Raw genomic sequence first — 18211 nt, 5'->3', positions numbered from 1 at the left:
AAATTCACAAATAATGTTAAAGCCATTTTACAATGACATTTACATTCTACCTCACCGGTGTCAAAATTTAAAATTGGACATTTATCTAATAGGACATTTAGTAGTATATATTTTATTTTTATTTTTTTGCATTATTATGCTGTTATATAATCATTATATAATCAGTGGCATAAAATGATCTCAAAATAACAGTAATTTCGCTTATCCCAACAATTTCTGTGACTATTGCACACAAAAAAATCTTTATGATGATAGGCCTAGTGCCAATCAAGTAACACTGATGATTGGTTAACACAATTTTACTGTTAAATAAAAACTAGACTTAACATTGTTTATTTCAACTAGCTTTTAAATGTACAATTCCCACTACAATCCCTTCTGCAGATAAAAATCACACTGCTGAAATTGAGAAGAAAAAAAACGGTGGCTCTTCACAGCTCAGCAGTATTGTGCCTGCAGCGTAGTTCATATGAAGGCTTGCTGTAGTGAGCTGCTGACGACCCTGATAAATAAACTGATAACAGGTGGGCTGTGTTTACTGTTTGCTCTTGGCGGGAGCGAGCCAGATGGATTTAGGAGCTTCCTGTTGTGGGAAACACTTGTTGCTCCAGGTGGAAGGCAGAGGCCGTGGTTCAGGGCTCAGTGCTGAAGGACGTGCTGTCTTTCTGAGACTCGATCAAAGACTTCCTGCCTGCGCATCCGCAGAGTCTCCTAATTGACTATTGATTGGACACCATCGTGCTGTGTGATTGGCTGACAACTCCAGCTACGAGAGATCACATGACTGCACTGATGGCACACTTCCTGTAGAAGTCATGTGAGAGTCTGTGCTGTGTCAATAAAACAACACGCTGCAATGGTTTTTTGGTGCTGAAGGGGAAGGCTTCTTTATTAGTTGTCATATTTTAGTGGAGAAGCCATTAATATTACATCAAGTATTATTATGGAGATTAATTACTCTTTAGCCTCTTTCATAAAAGTCCAATGATGCGTGAGCATGTTGTGTATGTGTGTGTGTGTGTGTATCTCAGATATTTGCAGCTTCTGTATCAGCTAATGTGTGTTTTCTTCTTGCAGGTCGACGCTGGATGATCATTCCCCTCACAGTCACCCTCTCTACGGTCACGGCGTCTGCAAATGGCCAGGATGTGAAGCTGTATTTGAGGATTTTCAGACTTTCCTGAAGTAAGTGTCTGACACATACACACACACACAAATACAGAATGTGTGTTCCAATCGTGATTTTTTTTGGAACCGAATATGGAATCAATTAATTTGGGAAGGATGCTATTAGATATTTAGTAAGGGTCCAGTGAAATGCTTGCACTTTTGTTTGATTTGTCATGTAATTTTAACTGAAACATGAAGTCAGGGCAGGACATAGAGAAGCTCCTCCCCTTTAAAAAAAACAGCCAGTAGCATTTTCGTTTTTATCACAGCTCTGCCAATGAGAGGGGTTGAGAAGCGCATCAAATGATAACAAGCGTTTTGGAGGGGCGGGACATTTCAGATGCTATGGAGCATTTGATTGGTCAGAGGATTTGAAAAGAAATGAGTTTGTGTCAAAAACATTGGCTGCGTCCGAAATCGAATTTGAGCATTTGAATTTCAATTTACTACTCGAACATTAGAAAAGTACGTTCTATACAGTGTGACTGTGAGTGGTATGAATGGAACTTTTTGTCATCATCACATGACCTACCATTCATTCATTCTCCCGTGGTGCATCATGGGATAGTGTAGCATCCATCAAATTCGCACTTCAGAATCTCTCCAGAAGTAGTAGGTCATCTGGGTACTTTTTGCATACTTTTTTTCCTGTTTGAATTCGGACATACTACTCAGCTCGCATACTGTTTTGAGCATACTATATAGTATGGAAGTATGCGATTTCGAACGCAGCCAATGTTGACCCAACATTGTGGAAGTGACTAACAGCAAGCTTTGGATGTTTATATCTTCTAAATGCTAATTTTGTCATTTTTGGAGCCCACTCATTTATAGATATCCTTAAGATGTCCTGATGAGCGATATCCTTAAATCATACTGACTTTATTTTGAGTTCACCGGAACTTTACGCATTCGCACAAGTAGATTATATGCAAGGTCAATACAAACATTGTGAAAAGAGGCACATTTGTATTGAGCAGTGCAAATGATGTGAAATCCTTGACACGTTTGAACACATGGAAGTCACCATTATCAAATCTTTCGTGCATGTTTAAAATCAACGACTTGAGTGGAAAAACATCCCACAAGTGATATAATGCTTTGCGTCTGGTGTGAGCCCAGTATAAGAATCAAATATACTGTAGATCCAAACACTTTATAGACATTTCAGATTAACCTGAACTTGATTTTTTTATTTATTGATCCCATTAGAATCCCTTGGACTCTTTGGGATGTTTTATGATCATAAGAAAAACAAAATAAATCCTGTACACACTTTTTACGTATCATATGCCCCTATGAAGATGTCACAGTATTTTCAATCGCTCTCCTCCCAGTCATGTTCCCTCTCTCTGTGTGGCCTGGGCTCTGGTGTGGAGCGGTGTGCTGCTCTCTGTGCTGTGGTTTTCATCAGGGTTCTGTGCTGCCTGTGATAACTACAGTCCCCATGGTGATTACTGACACTTTGTCCCAAAACAAACATGTGAGGATGTTTGTCTATGGTGGCCCACATTCTGAGAGTACAGCAGGTTTGCCCTTGTCTGCCTTTTTACAGACAAGAAGAAGAGTTCCAGCTCTTTTTCTCTCTCTCTCAGCTTAGGTCCCTCTTGTTTTTGGAAACATATTATTGGTGCTTGCAGCTAATATTGTTCTTACATCCAGCAATTACCCAGAACATATTAACCAATCTTAGCTCAACCACCCACAACACATGGAAAAATCTAAATCCAAAAATTTTTATGAGAAACAGCCTAGAACAGAAAATAAAGTCTTTTGGCTGTAATTATACTGCTATTCAAATGTTTTGTAGTCAGTAACATCTCAGGAACTTTTTTTACAATTAAAATAAAAGCTGTTCAATTTTGGATCCATTAAGGAAAAAAGGTATAACTGTGTTCACTTTTTTCAAGAAACAGCACAATTCTTTTCAACGTTGAGTAGGTATATTGGCCTACTAAGACTGTACAGACATGTTTAGGCTTCCAATATACTCTTATAATATATTATAGGATTCATATCTTTTATTTAGCAAGGATGCAATGCGTTTTTATGTGACATACTGTAGTGTGAAGAGAGAAAATTGTTGCAAAGCTAAATGTGCCTGAAAGCTAAATCTGCATCACTCATATGATCACCACACTGGTTTTTACCTTTAGTTAAATTCATTTTTATTTATACAGGGTGTGCGCTGAGTCTTAAAAAGTATTAAAAGTTGATAAATCCATTTAGAGAAATTTAAAGCCCTTGAACGTATTAAAGAATCCTAAATACTTTTTTACAAGGTATTACATTTTGTATCAGTACTCTAAAGTTTGCCCAAATTTAATCTTTGAATATTGGGATGTTGTGTAAAAATCGGAAATCGTTAAAATCCTGCTAGGTTTGACATCACGCTGCCTTGTTTACTGCAGAAACACAGTTATTTCTGCTGACACCACCTACTAGATTAGCATTTTAATTCAGTATATGAATAATGTATTGGTTTACAATCAGTTTTTAGTAAATATACTGTAAGTTGAAATGTTGCCGATGAGGTCTTAAAATGTATGGAAAGAGTCTAAAAAAAAGACCTATTTTTTATTGGAAAAAAATAATTGAAAGGAATTTCATTGTATTGTATTAGTATTGAATTTCTTTCTCTAATTCCTGTATATACTTTGTTATATAGCGCTTTTACAATGTACATTGTGTCAAAGCAGCTTAACTTTGACGTTTTAATAAACGGAAACTTTGTCAGTTCCGTTTTCAGAGTTGAAATTTAGTTCAGTTCAGTGTGGTTTAATTTTCACTGCTGAAAGTCCAAACACTAAAGAGCAAATCCATCAATGCACAGCTCCACAAGTCCCAAACCAACAGGGGCGAGGAAAAAACTTCACCAATTGACAAAAGTGAAGAAAAAAACCTTGAGAGAAACCAGGCTCAGTTAGGCAAGACCATTTTTCCTCTGGTCAAACTTCTTGTGCAGAGCTGCAGTCTACTTCAACCAGTGTCCCTTCACCTGACCACTCAACTGAATGAAGCTTGTCCTGTCCATGCTGTTAAAGTCCAGTACTGGCCAACACACAGAACCAGACTCCCTAAACAACACCTAAACCAAAGACCAGGCTAAAGGTGGTCAGTTTACACAGCAATCGCCCTGATCCCTGCTCTCACTTAATCTTCAGTATGTGTGTGTGCTGGTGATGAGATGATGGCAGCAGATCTGTGAGTGTGTGTCAGGCTGGATTAGTCCCACTCCAAACAAGATATGACACTGTTCCATTATCTCAGGTTCAGACTAAAACAAGCCCTACAAACAGAGACCAAGCAGAAAAACGAGTGGTAAGCAGAACCGCAGCTGCACTCCTACCACTTTTCTCTATGTGTGTGTGAGTGTGTGTGTGTTTTTTTTTTCTCCACCTTAGGGTCGTAGCTTGTGCTTCAGACTGCAGGCTCATTCTGCCAGGTTTGTTTAAAACCAGTGTTGGCTCTGATAATATCATTATCTATTTAGAATCAGTGGAGAAACATTTATGAAGAAGTTCACTATAAGCTTAGAATGTTTTTCACAAAAAGAATTCTGTTGTGTGACATTAAAGAATTACTTTAATTAATTAATTAATTAGAATGAGACAAATTTAATTGATCAACATATTAAAGTTTAAAGTATACATAAATATAAAAACCAAAGTAAATAGAAAGAAATTTTATTGAAAATTCCTAAAAAAATGCCAAGCCACTACAATAATATAACACTAAATAACATTAAGTAACAATTACAGTACTAATAAAACCAAACCAGCTGGTCGGCGCCAATAGTTTAGTGGTACAAAGCACTGAAGGGCTCACGGCGACCCAAGTTTAATTCCCGGCTCGAGGTCCTTTGCTGCTCCTTTTCCTCTCTCTCTCTCTCTGCTCCCAATGCATTCCTGTCTGTAATCTCCACTATCCTTTCATAATAAAGGTGTAAGCCCCTAAAAAAATATTAAGAAATCGGCTTCAAATGTCAGCAATTTGTTTGCAGAACAGACCATATTTGCCTTCTCTGGCAAAAAATGGATGCCTCTACTTACTTTTTGCATGTACTGACCTATCATGAAGCTGTACATAATATATTCTTGTCAACTTATCATGCCTGTGGTTATTGGTGTCCGAGTTATAAACTGAGATGTCCAAAATCGATTCAAAGCACATGTGTGAGCTGCTCATATATTATGTGTCCTGTTAGAAAAACCATGCTGTGTGTAAACACTTTACAAATTACAACTAAAATACCTACAGTTTACTGATTTAAATTATAGTGTAATGTGAAGCGGATGCTGAGAAAGGAGTGCAGTTCCAAATGCAGGTTAATTAAGAATAGTCAAGCAAGCAACGGTCAATACAGGGGCAAACAGATGTAAATAGGCAAATCCAGAGTCATGGTCATAAAACAGGCGGATAGTCAAAAGGCAGGCAGCAAGCAACGTAAAACAAACAAAACAAAGCAAGGTTCAAACACGCAAGGAAAATGTGTCATAATGTTCACAATCAGTATAACAAGACTCAGCCAAGAGGTGTGCGTGTGTGCTGTGTATATACTCCATCAGTTCATGAGCAGCTTCCAGCTGTGAGTGTGTGAAATCAACGAAATGAGAAACAGGTGCGTGTGAGCGGTGCATGACTGGAAGTTGTAGTCTATATACTAGGGGATTTATAGTTCTTTAGTGAAATGTGTGTTTGCCAGCAATCTGCAGCCACTAGATTGCTGGTAATCATAACAGATAGCCAGTTTTTCTTTATATAAAATACATTTATAAACATTCCTGCAACTCTGAGTTCAATCAGCTTAGACGTTTAAGTAGCACCAAAATGAGACACTGCAATCTTCGTTCTGATTCAGTCCAATTTTACCCTGGAATTTCTAGACTGTGGATCTATTATAGTATGTTTTTGTATTGTGGTTGCCTTTTTTCTATTGACAAAACCCGTGTTTCATCATTTGCTTATTGAAACAGGAGAAATTAGCATTTCAGAGCTGCAAAAGAGCGAGCGAGAGAGAAGTGTTCTCTTTAAGTACACTCTGTGATGTTTACACAAGTGTTTTTATCATGGCAACATCTTGTTTACTTTTCTAGCCTGCCCTAAACTGCTTGGAACATGTTGAGAAAACATTCAGAGACGCTCGCTCTACAAAGCCGTCTTTGTAAAGAGCGAGGCTGGGTGAGAGTTCAGCTGGCACACTGAAGGTGTTAACCGGCCATGTGCTAAACATTCCCACATGTACATCCTCCACCCGAGTAACCATAAACAGAATCCGGGAGTCAATTACCTGGATGATAAGCATTTTCTGGGTAGCTAAAGACAGCGTTGTGCGGATCGCTGAGAGATGCTTGCTAACATCAAATAGATCTCCACTGGTTGAGCCAACAGAAACAACCGATGACGTGCAGTGGTGTTGTTTTAAAGCATACAGATATTTATTATGTCTTCAAATGAAAACATACCTAGTCGTGCAGGATGATAACAGATCTAATAAATAAAAAAGAAGCACTGCTGGATGTGATGTGTGTTTTTCTTGTGGAACTGGAAGAGTGGGGCAGAGGTTTATAGAGGAGCTCGGACACTTTTATAGGAGGTCAGGGGCATCTGTGACCTGGAATATTCGAGTGGTCAAACTCAGCAGTGCTGCCGTCTTGCTACGTTAGCTTTTTGGCTCTAGGACAGTTGCTTTAGGGCAATGGTCTCAAACTCAATTCCTGGAGGGCCACAGCTCTGTATAGTTTAGCACCTTCATCTCACACCTGCTTAATAGTATCTGGTAGTCTTGAACATCTTAATGAGTTGAATCAGCTGTGTTTGATTAGGGTTGGAGCAAAACTGTGCAGAGCTGCGGCTCTTCAGGAATCCAGTTTGAGATCTATGCTTTAGGGTCAGGGGCCATCAACAAATGTCCAAGTAAGCCTTTCAGATGACATGAAATAAAATAATACAAACATATTTTAAAAACGATTTCATATTTTTCTTTGAAGAACCATGAATATCTTAGTCTTGGAAAAACATGGATATTTTAGAAAGGCTATTTATAATTGTGATTTATTTTAAACCTGGAAAGTTGTGTAAATTAATTAAATATAATTGCTCCATAGACATTTTTATAAGGATTTAACCTGTTTCCTGGAAAGGCGTGTAAATGAATAAAATGTCAAAGCTCTCGTTTTCATATTCACTATACAGTTGAAGTCAGAATTATTAGCCCCCCTATTTTCTTAATTAAATATTTCCCAAATGATGCTTAACAGAGAAAGGATATTTTTACAGCATGTCGGATGACAATGTATTTTCTTTTGGAGAAAGTCTTATTTGTTTTATTTAGGCTAGAATAAAAGCAGTTTTAAATTGTTTAAAAACCATAATAAGGTCAATATTATTAGCCCCTTTAAGCTATATTTTTTTCAAAAGTCTTCAGAACAAACCATCGTTATACAATAACTTGCCTAATTAACCTAGTTAAGCCTTTTAATGTCACTTTAAAGTTTTTTGAAAAATATCTAGTAAATAATATTTACTGTCATCATGACAAAGATAAAATAAATCCGTTATTATAAATGAGTTATTAAAACTATTATGTTTAGAATTGTGTTGAAAAAAATCTTCTCTCTGGGAAAAAATAAACAAGGAGGCTAATAATTCTGACTTCAACTGTATATAAGCTTATTAAATGCAATTTAACAACTGAATAATATCATGGCCCTTGGAGTGTAAAGGGTTGCGAACCACAGCTCTATGACAATCCTGTGTGTGTTTCAGTGTTTATCTTTTTTAAAGTTCATATTGCTTTTTGATTTGAATACAGTTTTTGCTGTATTAGTCTTAGAACTGGTTTGTGCTTATGGTTACCCATCGCAAACAAGCATGTTGTGTTTTTTTCCTTCTCATCCTGGATATTGTATTTACCCATCAAAGGCAAGCAGCATGAGTAAATAAAATCAGTAGATAAGCGTAATTCTTTTGCGTAAGGCAAGAAGATAAGGAAAAAGACAGGGATGTTTAGCTGTTGAAACAGCTGCGCGTGTTTGGGAATAAACAATAGTTGGTCCAGCCGTCACTGTAATAGAAAGACCTTTCTAGGGCATCATTAAAACCTGGGCTAAAGGACAGCAAGCTTCACTGATATGTAAAACGCTGACTGTTTAAGTAATGTCTATTTAACTTGTTTTATTGTGGCCATTTACATTAGGGGCTGTCATCCTGCCAGAAAGCTTTTAAACAGCCTTCATTTGAAGTCCAGAAAGTGACACATGCCAGCGCTCATAGTCTCTCCCAACGTCAATTCTGCCGTTCTCCAGAGCTCCTCTTGTCCAGACACTCTTACGAGAGGCTGCATTAAGGGCCATTTGAATATTTCATTTCCTATTAATTATGCACTGTGACTCTACATGTCATTAGACGGAATGGAGGAGAGGACGGGGGGAAAAAAGAAAAACGTCCACTGTAACAAAGGATGAAAAGAGGTAGTGGGGGTGAATTCCAAAGCATGTCACGTCCAGCCGCGCGTTCATTGAAAATGCGAGACGCTCCGTACCTATTTTATCTCTTGGCAAATGAAAACTGGGTGGTTGTTTTGAAATGTTTACATGATCCCTCTTCAACCTTCCCTGACTTCAAAAGCGCCTTGTTTTTAGTTGATTAATGTTGGAGGCCAGAACAGACACAATATCGGTTTAAACAAGGTGTGGATTTATCACGGCCACGTTAAAACACTCGCCGTCCCTAATCCTTGTGTTGTTTTTATGAAACGATTCATTCAGAGTATCCCGTTCGCGGCGTGTCAGCGTTCAAAAAGGCACGTGGTATTTATATGCTCATTCTGAAGGAAAACAGAGTCTGTTTTGACGCACGTTTAGATCATTTCCCTTTCAAGGTTGAGTGCTCCACTTCCTAAGTCAAAACTGCTCTCCGTCACGAGTGTCGTCGAGTGTGTTTTCCACACATGGATTTTGCAGCCATGCTCTCGTATGTTGTCTTTATTCTTAATAATGGCGCCGCTGCCATCATGTCACGCCACCTCGCCAAATTTATGACGCCATCAACATCAGCTCTGGCTCCCCTTGTCTCGGCCCCTGCTCAGGTCCGGGCACGACACTTTGATTTGCGACAGAAGACTGTAAACGTGCATTTGGGAAGACGAGCACGTGGAAAAACGCTCCTGTGCCTCTGCCTGGTGACAGTGACCTACATGGTCAGCGGAGATGCGATATAATTTATGATATATATAATATATTGGATCCATTAGCGGGCATAATGAAGTAGTGAAATGAAAGGGTATTTGTGAAATCAGTTCAAACATCCTGCACGGATTATGATTAAATGATTAATGAAATGCCCCTGCATAAGCATTTTCCAACCATAATTCATGCGAGGGCTGATAAAAATCCTCCAATCATATTTCCTTCACTCGTGAGTCTTATCTCCACCATTTTATATAAATCACCACACAAAAAAGTGAGGTAAAAAAAGGAAAGCTTGGCCCGCTTTGCAGAGGCCAGCTACTTATTTAGATTAGTTATAAACGTGCGGGGGAGAAAAAAAGGGTCTTGGTGGTATAAAATAATCATGCGTAATTATATTCATAATTCAAGTTTATGACAGATTCCATCTCTTTTCTCCTTGTTGTCCTTTGCCTTTTTCCTCCTGGCTTCATTTGAGTTCTCTTAATCTAGATGACATAATTAACTACAGAAGCCACTGAAAATACCAAGAATCCATTTAATTTTGAAAGCAGGGAGGGTTAGAAGTGCACATCAGCCGATTTATAATATCATTTTTTTATTCTTTTTTTTACCTGGGTCTGGCGAGGTGCTTCTCTCGTCTGCTCAACTTAGTTTCTCTATAGGTTTGTGAATTATGCATGAGGCGTGTAGAAAGAGCGCTTCTATTTCCGGTAAATGCTGAGATCTTGTTAGGACACTCTTCATTTGTGTTTGGGGAATTTGATATTTGTGCGCGTGTGTGGACATTGGCTTTATTTACTTTTTATCATTTTAGCGTGCGCGTATCTGGGGCCATTTTCACTTTTCCAATATGGAGAAATAAATGACTGCCCTGCAGAATGTGCAGATAATGTAATTCAATATTTTACCATGAAAGTTTTATCAAATGTTTAATAGATGGCTGTAAAATATGGTACTAAAACGAAGGCTGCTCTCTCTTTCTTTCTCTCTCTCTCTCTCTCTCTAGACATCTGAATAATGAACATGCGTTGGATGACAGGAGCACAGCGCAGTGCAGGGTGCAGATGCAAGTAGTTCAACAGCTGGAACTGCAGGTAACATCTCATTTCTCCTAGTTCATCCGTTTCTAGCTTTCATTGCAACTTTTCTATTCCTCTCTCTCTTTTTCTCGCTCCTCTGCTCTCAAGTAGCAGCTCAGAGATAAAGGAGGGAGGGATGATATGAAATTATTTTGTACATTTGTGAGTAACCAGTCATTAAAAATGTGTTATGTTCGCATGACAGCCAGGCAAAGATATATGGAGTGCCCTGAGGCTAACTCCACAAGATAATTACATTTCCAATTTTACTGGGTTTTAAAGTCGTTTATGACTTTTAACTATTTGGCACCACAATAAAACACTTTGTGGAAAAAAAAGGCCTAACAATGGTGGGTGCGCTACCAGTCATTTCAATGAATTGATCGACTCGTTTTGTTTATTGTATTTCATTGCTTGTTAAAACACTTTAATCGTGACAGGTACCTACAGAATGTCATTGCAGAGCTGGACGTGTATGGAAAACTCTGATTTTAAAAGCAGAAAGGATTTGCTAGAAACTTGTCACTATGGATATTCAATATATTGTGATAATGAACAAACACAATATTGATATTGCGGACACTTATCTATTATTTAAACTTCTGTAGTGCCTTTTAAGAAAACTCACATCGTATTTACAGTAGTGTTTATAATAATGCCAAATTGGTTAATTCATTGAATACTTTTCTGTGATATGAATATAACTTTACAAGATGACTTGAATAGCTCAATTTGAAAAAAATTCACAGCTTTATAATGATTAAGATGATTTTGTAGAACAGATAATCTGCATTAATCAAACAGATGGAGAGTCTAACTGTAGTCAGGTACAGAAATACAGGTTAATCAAATGTAAATAAATAACACTGCATATATAGTCTTCATTATATAAAAAAAGTAACTACAATTAATCTTTGATAAAAACTAGAAATGCTATACATTCTTATACACAAATAGTTTGAATACACTTGAAATCTCACAGTCATAGGCTTTAAAAACAAAGCAAACAAGCAAATGAAAAACACTCTGTTAAGGTTAAACTTCCCAATGAGTATGTGTTTACATAGATACCGATAATACGATTTTATTATGATTTTAAGACAACACTCTGATTAAGAGTGGACCATGTAAATAGCGATTTTTGATGAATTTATTTCCATTAAGGTCATTGAATTAATCGGATTAAGACGTGGAGTATGCTGATTATAGTTGCATTACGTGCAGTACAGACGTGTAAACACTGCAATCAAACTATTACAGTCGTGTAGGATTTCCGCCGCATTTTGCGACAGGATAGTTCGTACACACATGGCTGGTTGGCACTATTCTCTGCACCTACTGTGTCAGTAAAAGACCACAGACACATTTATCGCAAAATGCAAAATTTCCCCATACGCCACGCGGCTCTTCCAGGAGTTCATACTCCCATCCAATATCTCGTTTGTCACAGGGGCATGCTTGAAATGTTCCTGAATGAACATGAAAGTGAAAGTGCCAAACTGCAGTTAAAGTCAACAAATTAAAAATGAAACGCATGAAATGACAAAACTGTGGAACACATGAAATGGAGTAAATGTGGATAGCAAGCATGGTGACGCGATGACGTTAATCAAATTATATGCTATAATGTAAAACGGCATCATGAAAGGAACATTCAAAAAGCAACTGATGTAAACACCTTAATCATATTATTGTCTTGTTCAGATTAAGTCAAACAATTTTATTACTGATGTCCATGTAAACATAATCAATGGCTTCATAATGGGTTTTCTGGTCAACTATAATCCTCAGTCAAATTTCCTAATGGATGACTAAACTTAAACTGAATTGACGTTGTAGATCCTGCGATGTGACTAATGTGGATTTGCACATTGCAATATCGATGCAGAAACGATAGAATGTGCAGCCCTCCTTCAAACGTTAATATTTTGACGTTAATCTGACCTAAAATTATTTTAGCTATTTTAGAGCTATTAACACTGTGCAATAAGACTTTAAAATTAACATAAAATATATTAATTAAACTTACCATGACAAACACAAAAGCTTTTATTAATCTTTGGGTATTTTAATTTCTTATTTATTGCCTTATTATGCGTTAAATTTGTAGTTGTAATCATAATACAAGCGTTAATCATTTTATTAAATGAAGTTGGTAACCAATAAATTTCTGTTATATATTTTAATTATTTTTAACATAGTAACTGTAATAAATACAGTTGATTTTAATTCATTAAGTAACATTTACTTATGAGACCTTATTGTAAAGTGTTACCTACTGTACTTTATAATCCATTTGCCATTTAATTTAGTTAAAAGATCTGTTTACTTTGAACATGTATATACAATATATCAATACAATGTTTTTTTATTATCATACCTGTTAAAGTTACCTTTAATGTCACTTAGGTCAAAATCGTCATAATAATACATGTACTGTGATAACAGCTTCAGCAATTACAAGACAACAAGAAGATCTGATATCGTCATAAGCCTAGTTGCAGTTGACACATTGATCTCTACTTCTCGTGCTGACAATTTGAGGTCAAATCCAGCGCTATTTTTACATTTCTATTTACATGGTGCACGTGAGGAAAATTTACCCCAGACTTTAAAAGTGCAGTGATCATTGGTTTTCTACAAGCTCACCTGTCCACCGCTTGATAGTACAAACATCAGAAAGCCTTTAATGTTAGAGACTGTCATGATGCCTTTAAACTTTTCTTCTATACTGGACCAAAGCAGAGAAAAGGAGATTTACAGGGCCACACATATAGATCCAGAAGTAGTAGCAGCTGACGTGAGCACAAATAGACTATGTTTCCCAAAAGGGATCATAAACCTAAAGGGATTGTAGAAACCACTAGAGCTTACTTTTTTTTTTTTTTACTTTTTTTTGTGAAATGCAGCCTACATCAAGAGTGTGTGGAGATTCTCTAATGTTCATTGTGGATTCATTTTAAATGAAGCCACATTATGACTGAGAGCTAGAGTTTCATTCTCGGTGGCTATTAAAACCTTTAGGCCCAGATATACTGTAGAAGAACAAACTGGTGTTTGACATCATTTAGTAGTATACTGCAGCTCAGATATTTCAGGCATTTACCTCTGAATGTAGAATGCATAAGAATTGTTGGTACCAATAGTCTAGTGTTTAGTGCATCGACACAGACCTATTTTGCCCCTTTTTTTACAAGATGTAAAATAAGTCTCTAATGTCCCTAGAGTGTATATGTGAAGTTTCAGATCAAAATACCCAACAAATAATGTTTTATAACTCTTTGAATCTGCCCCTTTAATGCTTTGATCCTAACTGTGCCGTTTTGGTGAGTCGCTTTAAATTCAAACAAGATTGTGCTTTTAGCCCTATTAATAGAGCAAAGCAAAACTGCCTAAGTGTGAGTAAAGCAGCAGATTCAAAATGGCTGCTTCTCACTCAGGGCTGTCTATGCTAATGAGGGAGAGATGGTCACTAATAGGTGGGGCTTTCCCCCTTTGATGACATGTACAAAGAAGGAATGTCAATCAAAGTGTTTCTCCTGACAACATGAAGTGTGATTATTAAAACAATAGAATTAATACATTTTTACCATTACAAGCAGGCTATATTCACACACTTTTGTCACACAACTGTGTTTAAACACTTTATAAAAGTAATTTTTTTATAATTATTTTTGGGAGGTTTTCACCTTTAATGGATAGGAAAGTATAGAGCATTGACAGGAAAGCATGGGGTGCAGAGAGATCGGCACAGGACCTCGAGGTGGTAATCGAACTTGGGTCGCCGCGAGCACCGGAGTGCATGAAAGTGATTTTTGCATAATAGGTCTCCTTTAAGGTTGTGTATCAAGTGTAAAGGCCATGTACAGTATGTCATATACATACAGTTGAAGTCAGAAGCTACTTTTTTTTTTTTCGATAGTCTACAGAACAAACCATTGTTATACAGTAACTTGCCTAATTACTCTAACCTGCCTAGTTAACCTAGTTAAGCCTTTAAATGTCACTTTAAGCTGTATAGAAGTGTCTTGAAAAAATATCTAGTCAAATATTATTTACTGTCATCATGACAAAGATAAAATACATCAGTTATTAGAAATGAGTTATTAAAACTATTATGTTTAGAAATGTGCTGAAAAAAATCTCACCATTAAACAGAAATTTGGGAAAAAATAAACAGGGGGGCTAATAATTCTGACTTCAACTGTATATATGTCATGTTGTTCTTCCAAGAGATATTAATTGTTCTTCTGAGAGCTTTCACAAAAATGTTGAATGTTGAAAACAATTTTTTTTTCTTTCTTCTGATTATAGTTAGCGAAAGACAAAGAACGTCTTCAAGCCATGATGACCCATCTTCATGTGAAGTCTACAGAGCCCAAACCCACCCCACAACCAGTAAGCATCACTCCTGTCAATCTTCACTTATATCCCACGGTATTGCATACTAAATATTCAGCACACACCAGATGATAGTATTTTGAAAAAACCACCATACTTTCTGGAAAATGTGTTGTTTTTTTAATAATCTGGAATGAGCTTTGACATATTCCAAAGTGATGTAATACACTTATCATCAAGCGAGCAAATTATTTACTGTTGACTTGAGTTGACTTTATTGGTACATATAGGTAGATTCTTTTTACAGCAAAGTTTGGCATTTGATACAAACTATATAATCACACATATACATACCCACATATACACATGCAAAAGTAAGTTATTAAATATTACAATTTATTCAGAGTGACAATAGATGATGGGACAAAGCTATTCCTGTAACATTTTGTCCAACTGAAAAGCATCTGAAACCTTTGACCCGAAAGGAGCAGGATCAATTCCTCAGACAAAGGATGAGAGCTACAGCTACTAATATTCTAATTTTCTTCTCCATTTTTTTGTTTTAATTATAAAATGCATCTTTATCTATTTTCCCCCTCCCAGTGCAGTTTTGACACACTTTTCTGGAAAATGCAGTACATTAAATATAAATAGATAATAAACTTCCTCTGCTGGAGTATGTATCTGTACATGCTTTTTTGTATTTCAAATAATTGTTCATTCATTTTTGTTCAATGAAATTTGGCATGGAGCATAAAAAGTAGTTTTTCAATTAAATAATTTTAAAAATGCACCCCCCCCCCCCCCCCCCCCCAAAAAAAAAGGAATACACGGGCATTATTGTAGATCTTGATCACAGTAGTTACACACTTAATGAAAAATATAAATGTATTTAATTTGGGACATCATGCTCTTACTCTCTTTTCCCACATTCCTACTTTCAATGTTTTAAGTAAAAGCTGATCATATTTAATGGAAAACGACTTTACAAACATCGCTGATTGCTCACTCTTCGGTTTGCTGAGCACGCTGATCATTTATTTACTGCTCAGGGGTCCTGTGGTGCTCAGGACCCAGAGAGGGTGTCCCAGGACAGCAGGTGACAATAGTTCTTTCAGTGGAGCTTTGCTTCTGTCACACGCTGATTGTTTGGATTAGCATTTGTACAGGGGTGTCTGACAAGGCGACGCTTGTGTTGGAAAATCAGTCTCAGAAGCTGATAGTGTTGTTAGCCTCCCCTTGGGACTGAGGGCCAGCAGAGACACTTAAAAATAAACTACTTCATTATGAGGTGATGCTGTTATTGTATATGGGTTCTGTCAGAAACTGTCATTTAATTTTACAACGATATAAAAATGTTTGACAATATTATATGCTCAGCAGCCACTTTATTAGGTACACCTTTCTAGTACAGGGTTGGTTACAGGGTCCTTCGTGTCATACTGTAGATTCAACAAGATACTGAAAATATTCCTCAGAGATTTTGGTCCATATTGAAATGATGGCATCATGCAGTTGCTGCAGATTTGTCGGCTGCACGGCCATGATGAGAATCTCCCGTTCCACCACATCCCAAAAATGCTCTATTGGATTGAGATCTGGTGACTGGAGGTCATTTGAGTACAGTGAACTCATTGCCATGTTCGGGAAACCAGTCTAAGACGATTCACGCTTTATGACATGCGTTATCCTGCTAGAAGCAGCCATCAGAAGATGTGTACACTGTGCGAATTGTAGCCTTACTTTCTTGTTCTTAGCTCACAGGTGTAGCACCCGGTGTGGTGTTCTGCTGCTGTAGCCCATCCACCTCAAGGTTGGGCATGTTATGCATTCAGAGATGCTCTTCTACTGTATATACATCGGTTGTAACAAGTGGTTATTTGAGTTACTGTTGCCTTTCTATCAGCTCAAACCAGTCTGGCCATTCTCTTCTGACCTCTGGCATCAACAAGGCATTTGCGCTCACAGAACTGCCGCTCACTGGATATTTTATGTTTTTCGGACCATTCTCTGTAAACCCTAAGAACAGCCCGTCTGGCACCAACCAAATCTGGTTGGTTTAAGTTAGTGCTGTCAAAGGATTAATTGTGATTAAACACATAAAAGTTAAAAGCTTTTATTTATATGTGTTTATATGTGTGTCTGTACTATGCATATTTGTATTGTATGCTTAGTGTAAATAAATACACATGTATATATTTGAGAAAATAATGTTTATTTATATTAATAGACTAAATATTAATATCTAATACAAATAATATATATATATATATATATATATATATATATATATATATATATATATATATATATATATATATATATATATATATGCTCAATATTTATACATTATATAAACACAAACTCTTATTTTGGATGTGATTAATCACAATTAATTATTTGACAGCACTATTAGCTTGGCTTATTTTGGAATGTGTCTAGATTTAGATCGCAATTTTACTCAAACAAATGATGTGTTTTTTTTGTGGTCTGATACAGGTCATTAGACTTGCTTCAATAACATTCATATTTATCAACAGCTCATTTTAAGAGATGTTTTGCCTCAGGCCACAGTTGTTTATGTGTTTGTGCGAGCACGACTTCACCAATGAAGGCGTCACTAAGCATTTTTGTCAGTACTCTTGACCTTTTCATCATCCATAATTAAATGGCACTTTTTTCCGTTGTTGTTGTTTGTTCAGCTTTTTATAGCAGTTTGTTCTCTGTTTTCCATGGCAGCTCGGCAAGTCAAAGCCAGCATAATTAGATCAGCAATTATCATTTAATTATTTTCATTCTGAAGTCTCATTTTGCGAGCGTTCTGGAGAGCACCCGAATGGTAGGAAAACAAAAAGAGGGCCATTATTCGCCTGCCTGTCCGATTATCATAGAGGCTACTTGCTGTTTGTGGATGAGGAATATGGAGGAAAGAGCTTGCTGATGTGCACTGAGGTTAGATATATCCATATTATACAAAACCCCTGACCTGGTTCAGTTATTTAACTGTATACGTGTTTAAATGTCAGGGAAAAGCTGATACTTGGCACAAATAGGTCTAGTATGTTAGGTACTTAGGACTAACATGAAAACATTGCCTTGAATTTTCATTTAAAATATTTAAAAACCGCTTTGGTTAAATTTAACTACCAATTTGAGTATTTTAGGATTATTATATTATATTATATTATATTATATTATATTATATTATATTATATTATATTATATTATATTATATTATATTATATTATATAAGTTTTCATTTTAATTGTAATAAAATTGTCATTTTTATTATTTAAAATTATTTATTTTTTTAGATTTCTATGGGTTCTATTATACAAGTCCAATAATTAACATTATATAAGAACATTTCTGCGCCATTCTGATGCTCGGTCTACATGCCTGAATGCACTGAGCTGCTGCCATGTGATT

The 18211-nt window shown here is 36.5% G+C and overlaps 1 protein-coding gene across 7 annotated transcripts in view; it reads left to right on the top strand.

Moving 5' to 3' along the window:
- The window catches only part of foxp1b (forkhead box P1b), a 287035-nt gene that overhangs the window by 247820 nt on the left and 21004 nt on the right, over positions 1-18211 (top strand). For all 7 annotated transcript variants that reach the window (XM_056460382.1, XM_056460381.1, XM_056460375.1 and 4 more), the window contains 3 exons: positions 1078-1185; positions 10369-10456; positions 14756-14839. In XM_056460382.1, coding sequence (XP_056316357.1) covers positions 1078-1185; positions 10369-10456; positions 14756-14839 — 280 coding nt within the window. The remainder of the gene's footprint in view (positions 1-1077; positions 1186-10368; positions 10457-14755; positions 14840-18211) is intronic.

Source organism: Danio aesculapii, chromosome 6 (assembly GCF_903798145.1).
Source record: "Danio aesculapii chromosome 6, fDanAes4.1, whole genome shotgun sequence".
Taxonomy (NCBI): domain Eukaryota; kingdom Metazoa; phylum Chordata; class Actinopteri; order Cypriniformes; family Danionidae; genus Danio; species Danio aesculapii.
The sequence above is the reverse complement of the archived record's forward strand: the minus strand, read 5'-3'. Positions and strand labels throughout refer to the sequence as shown.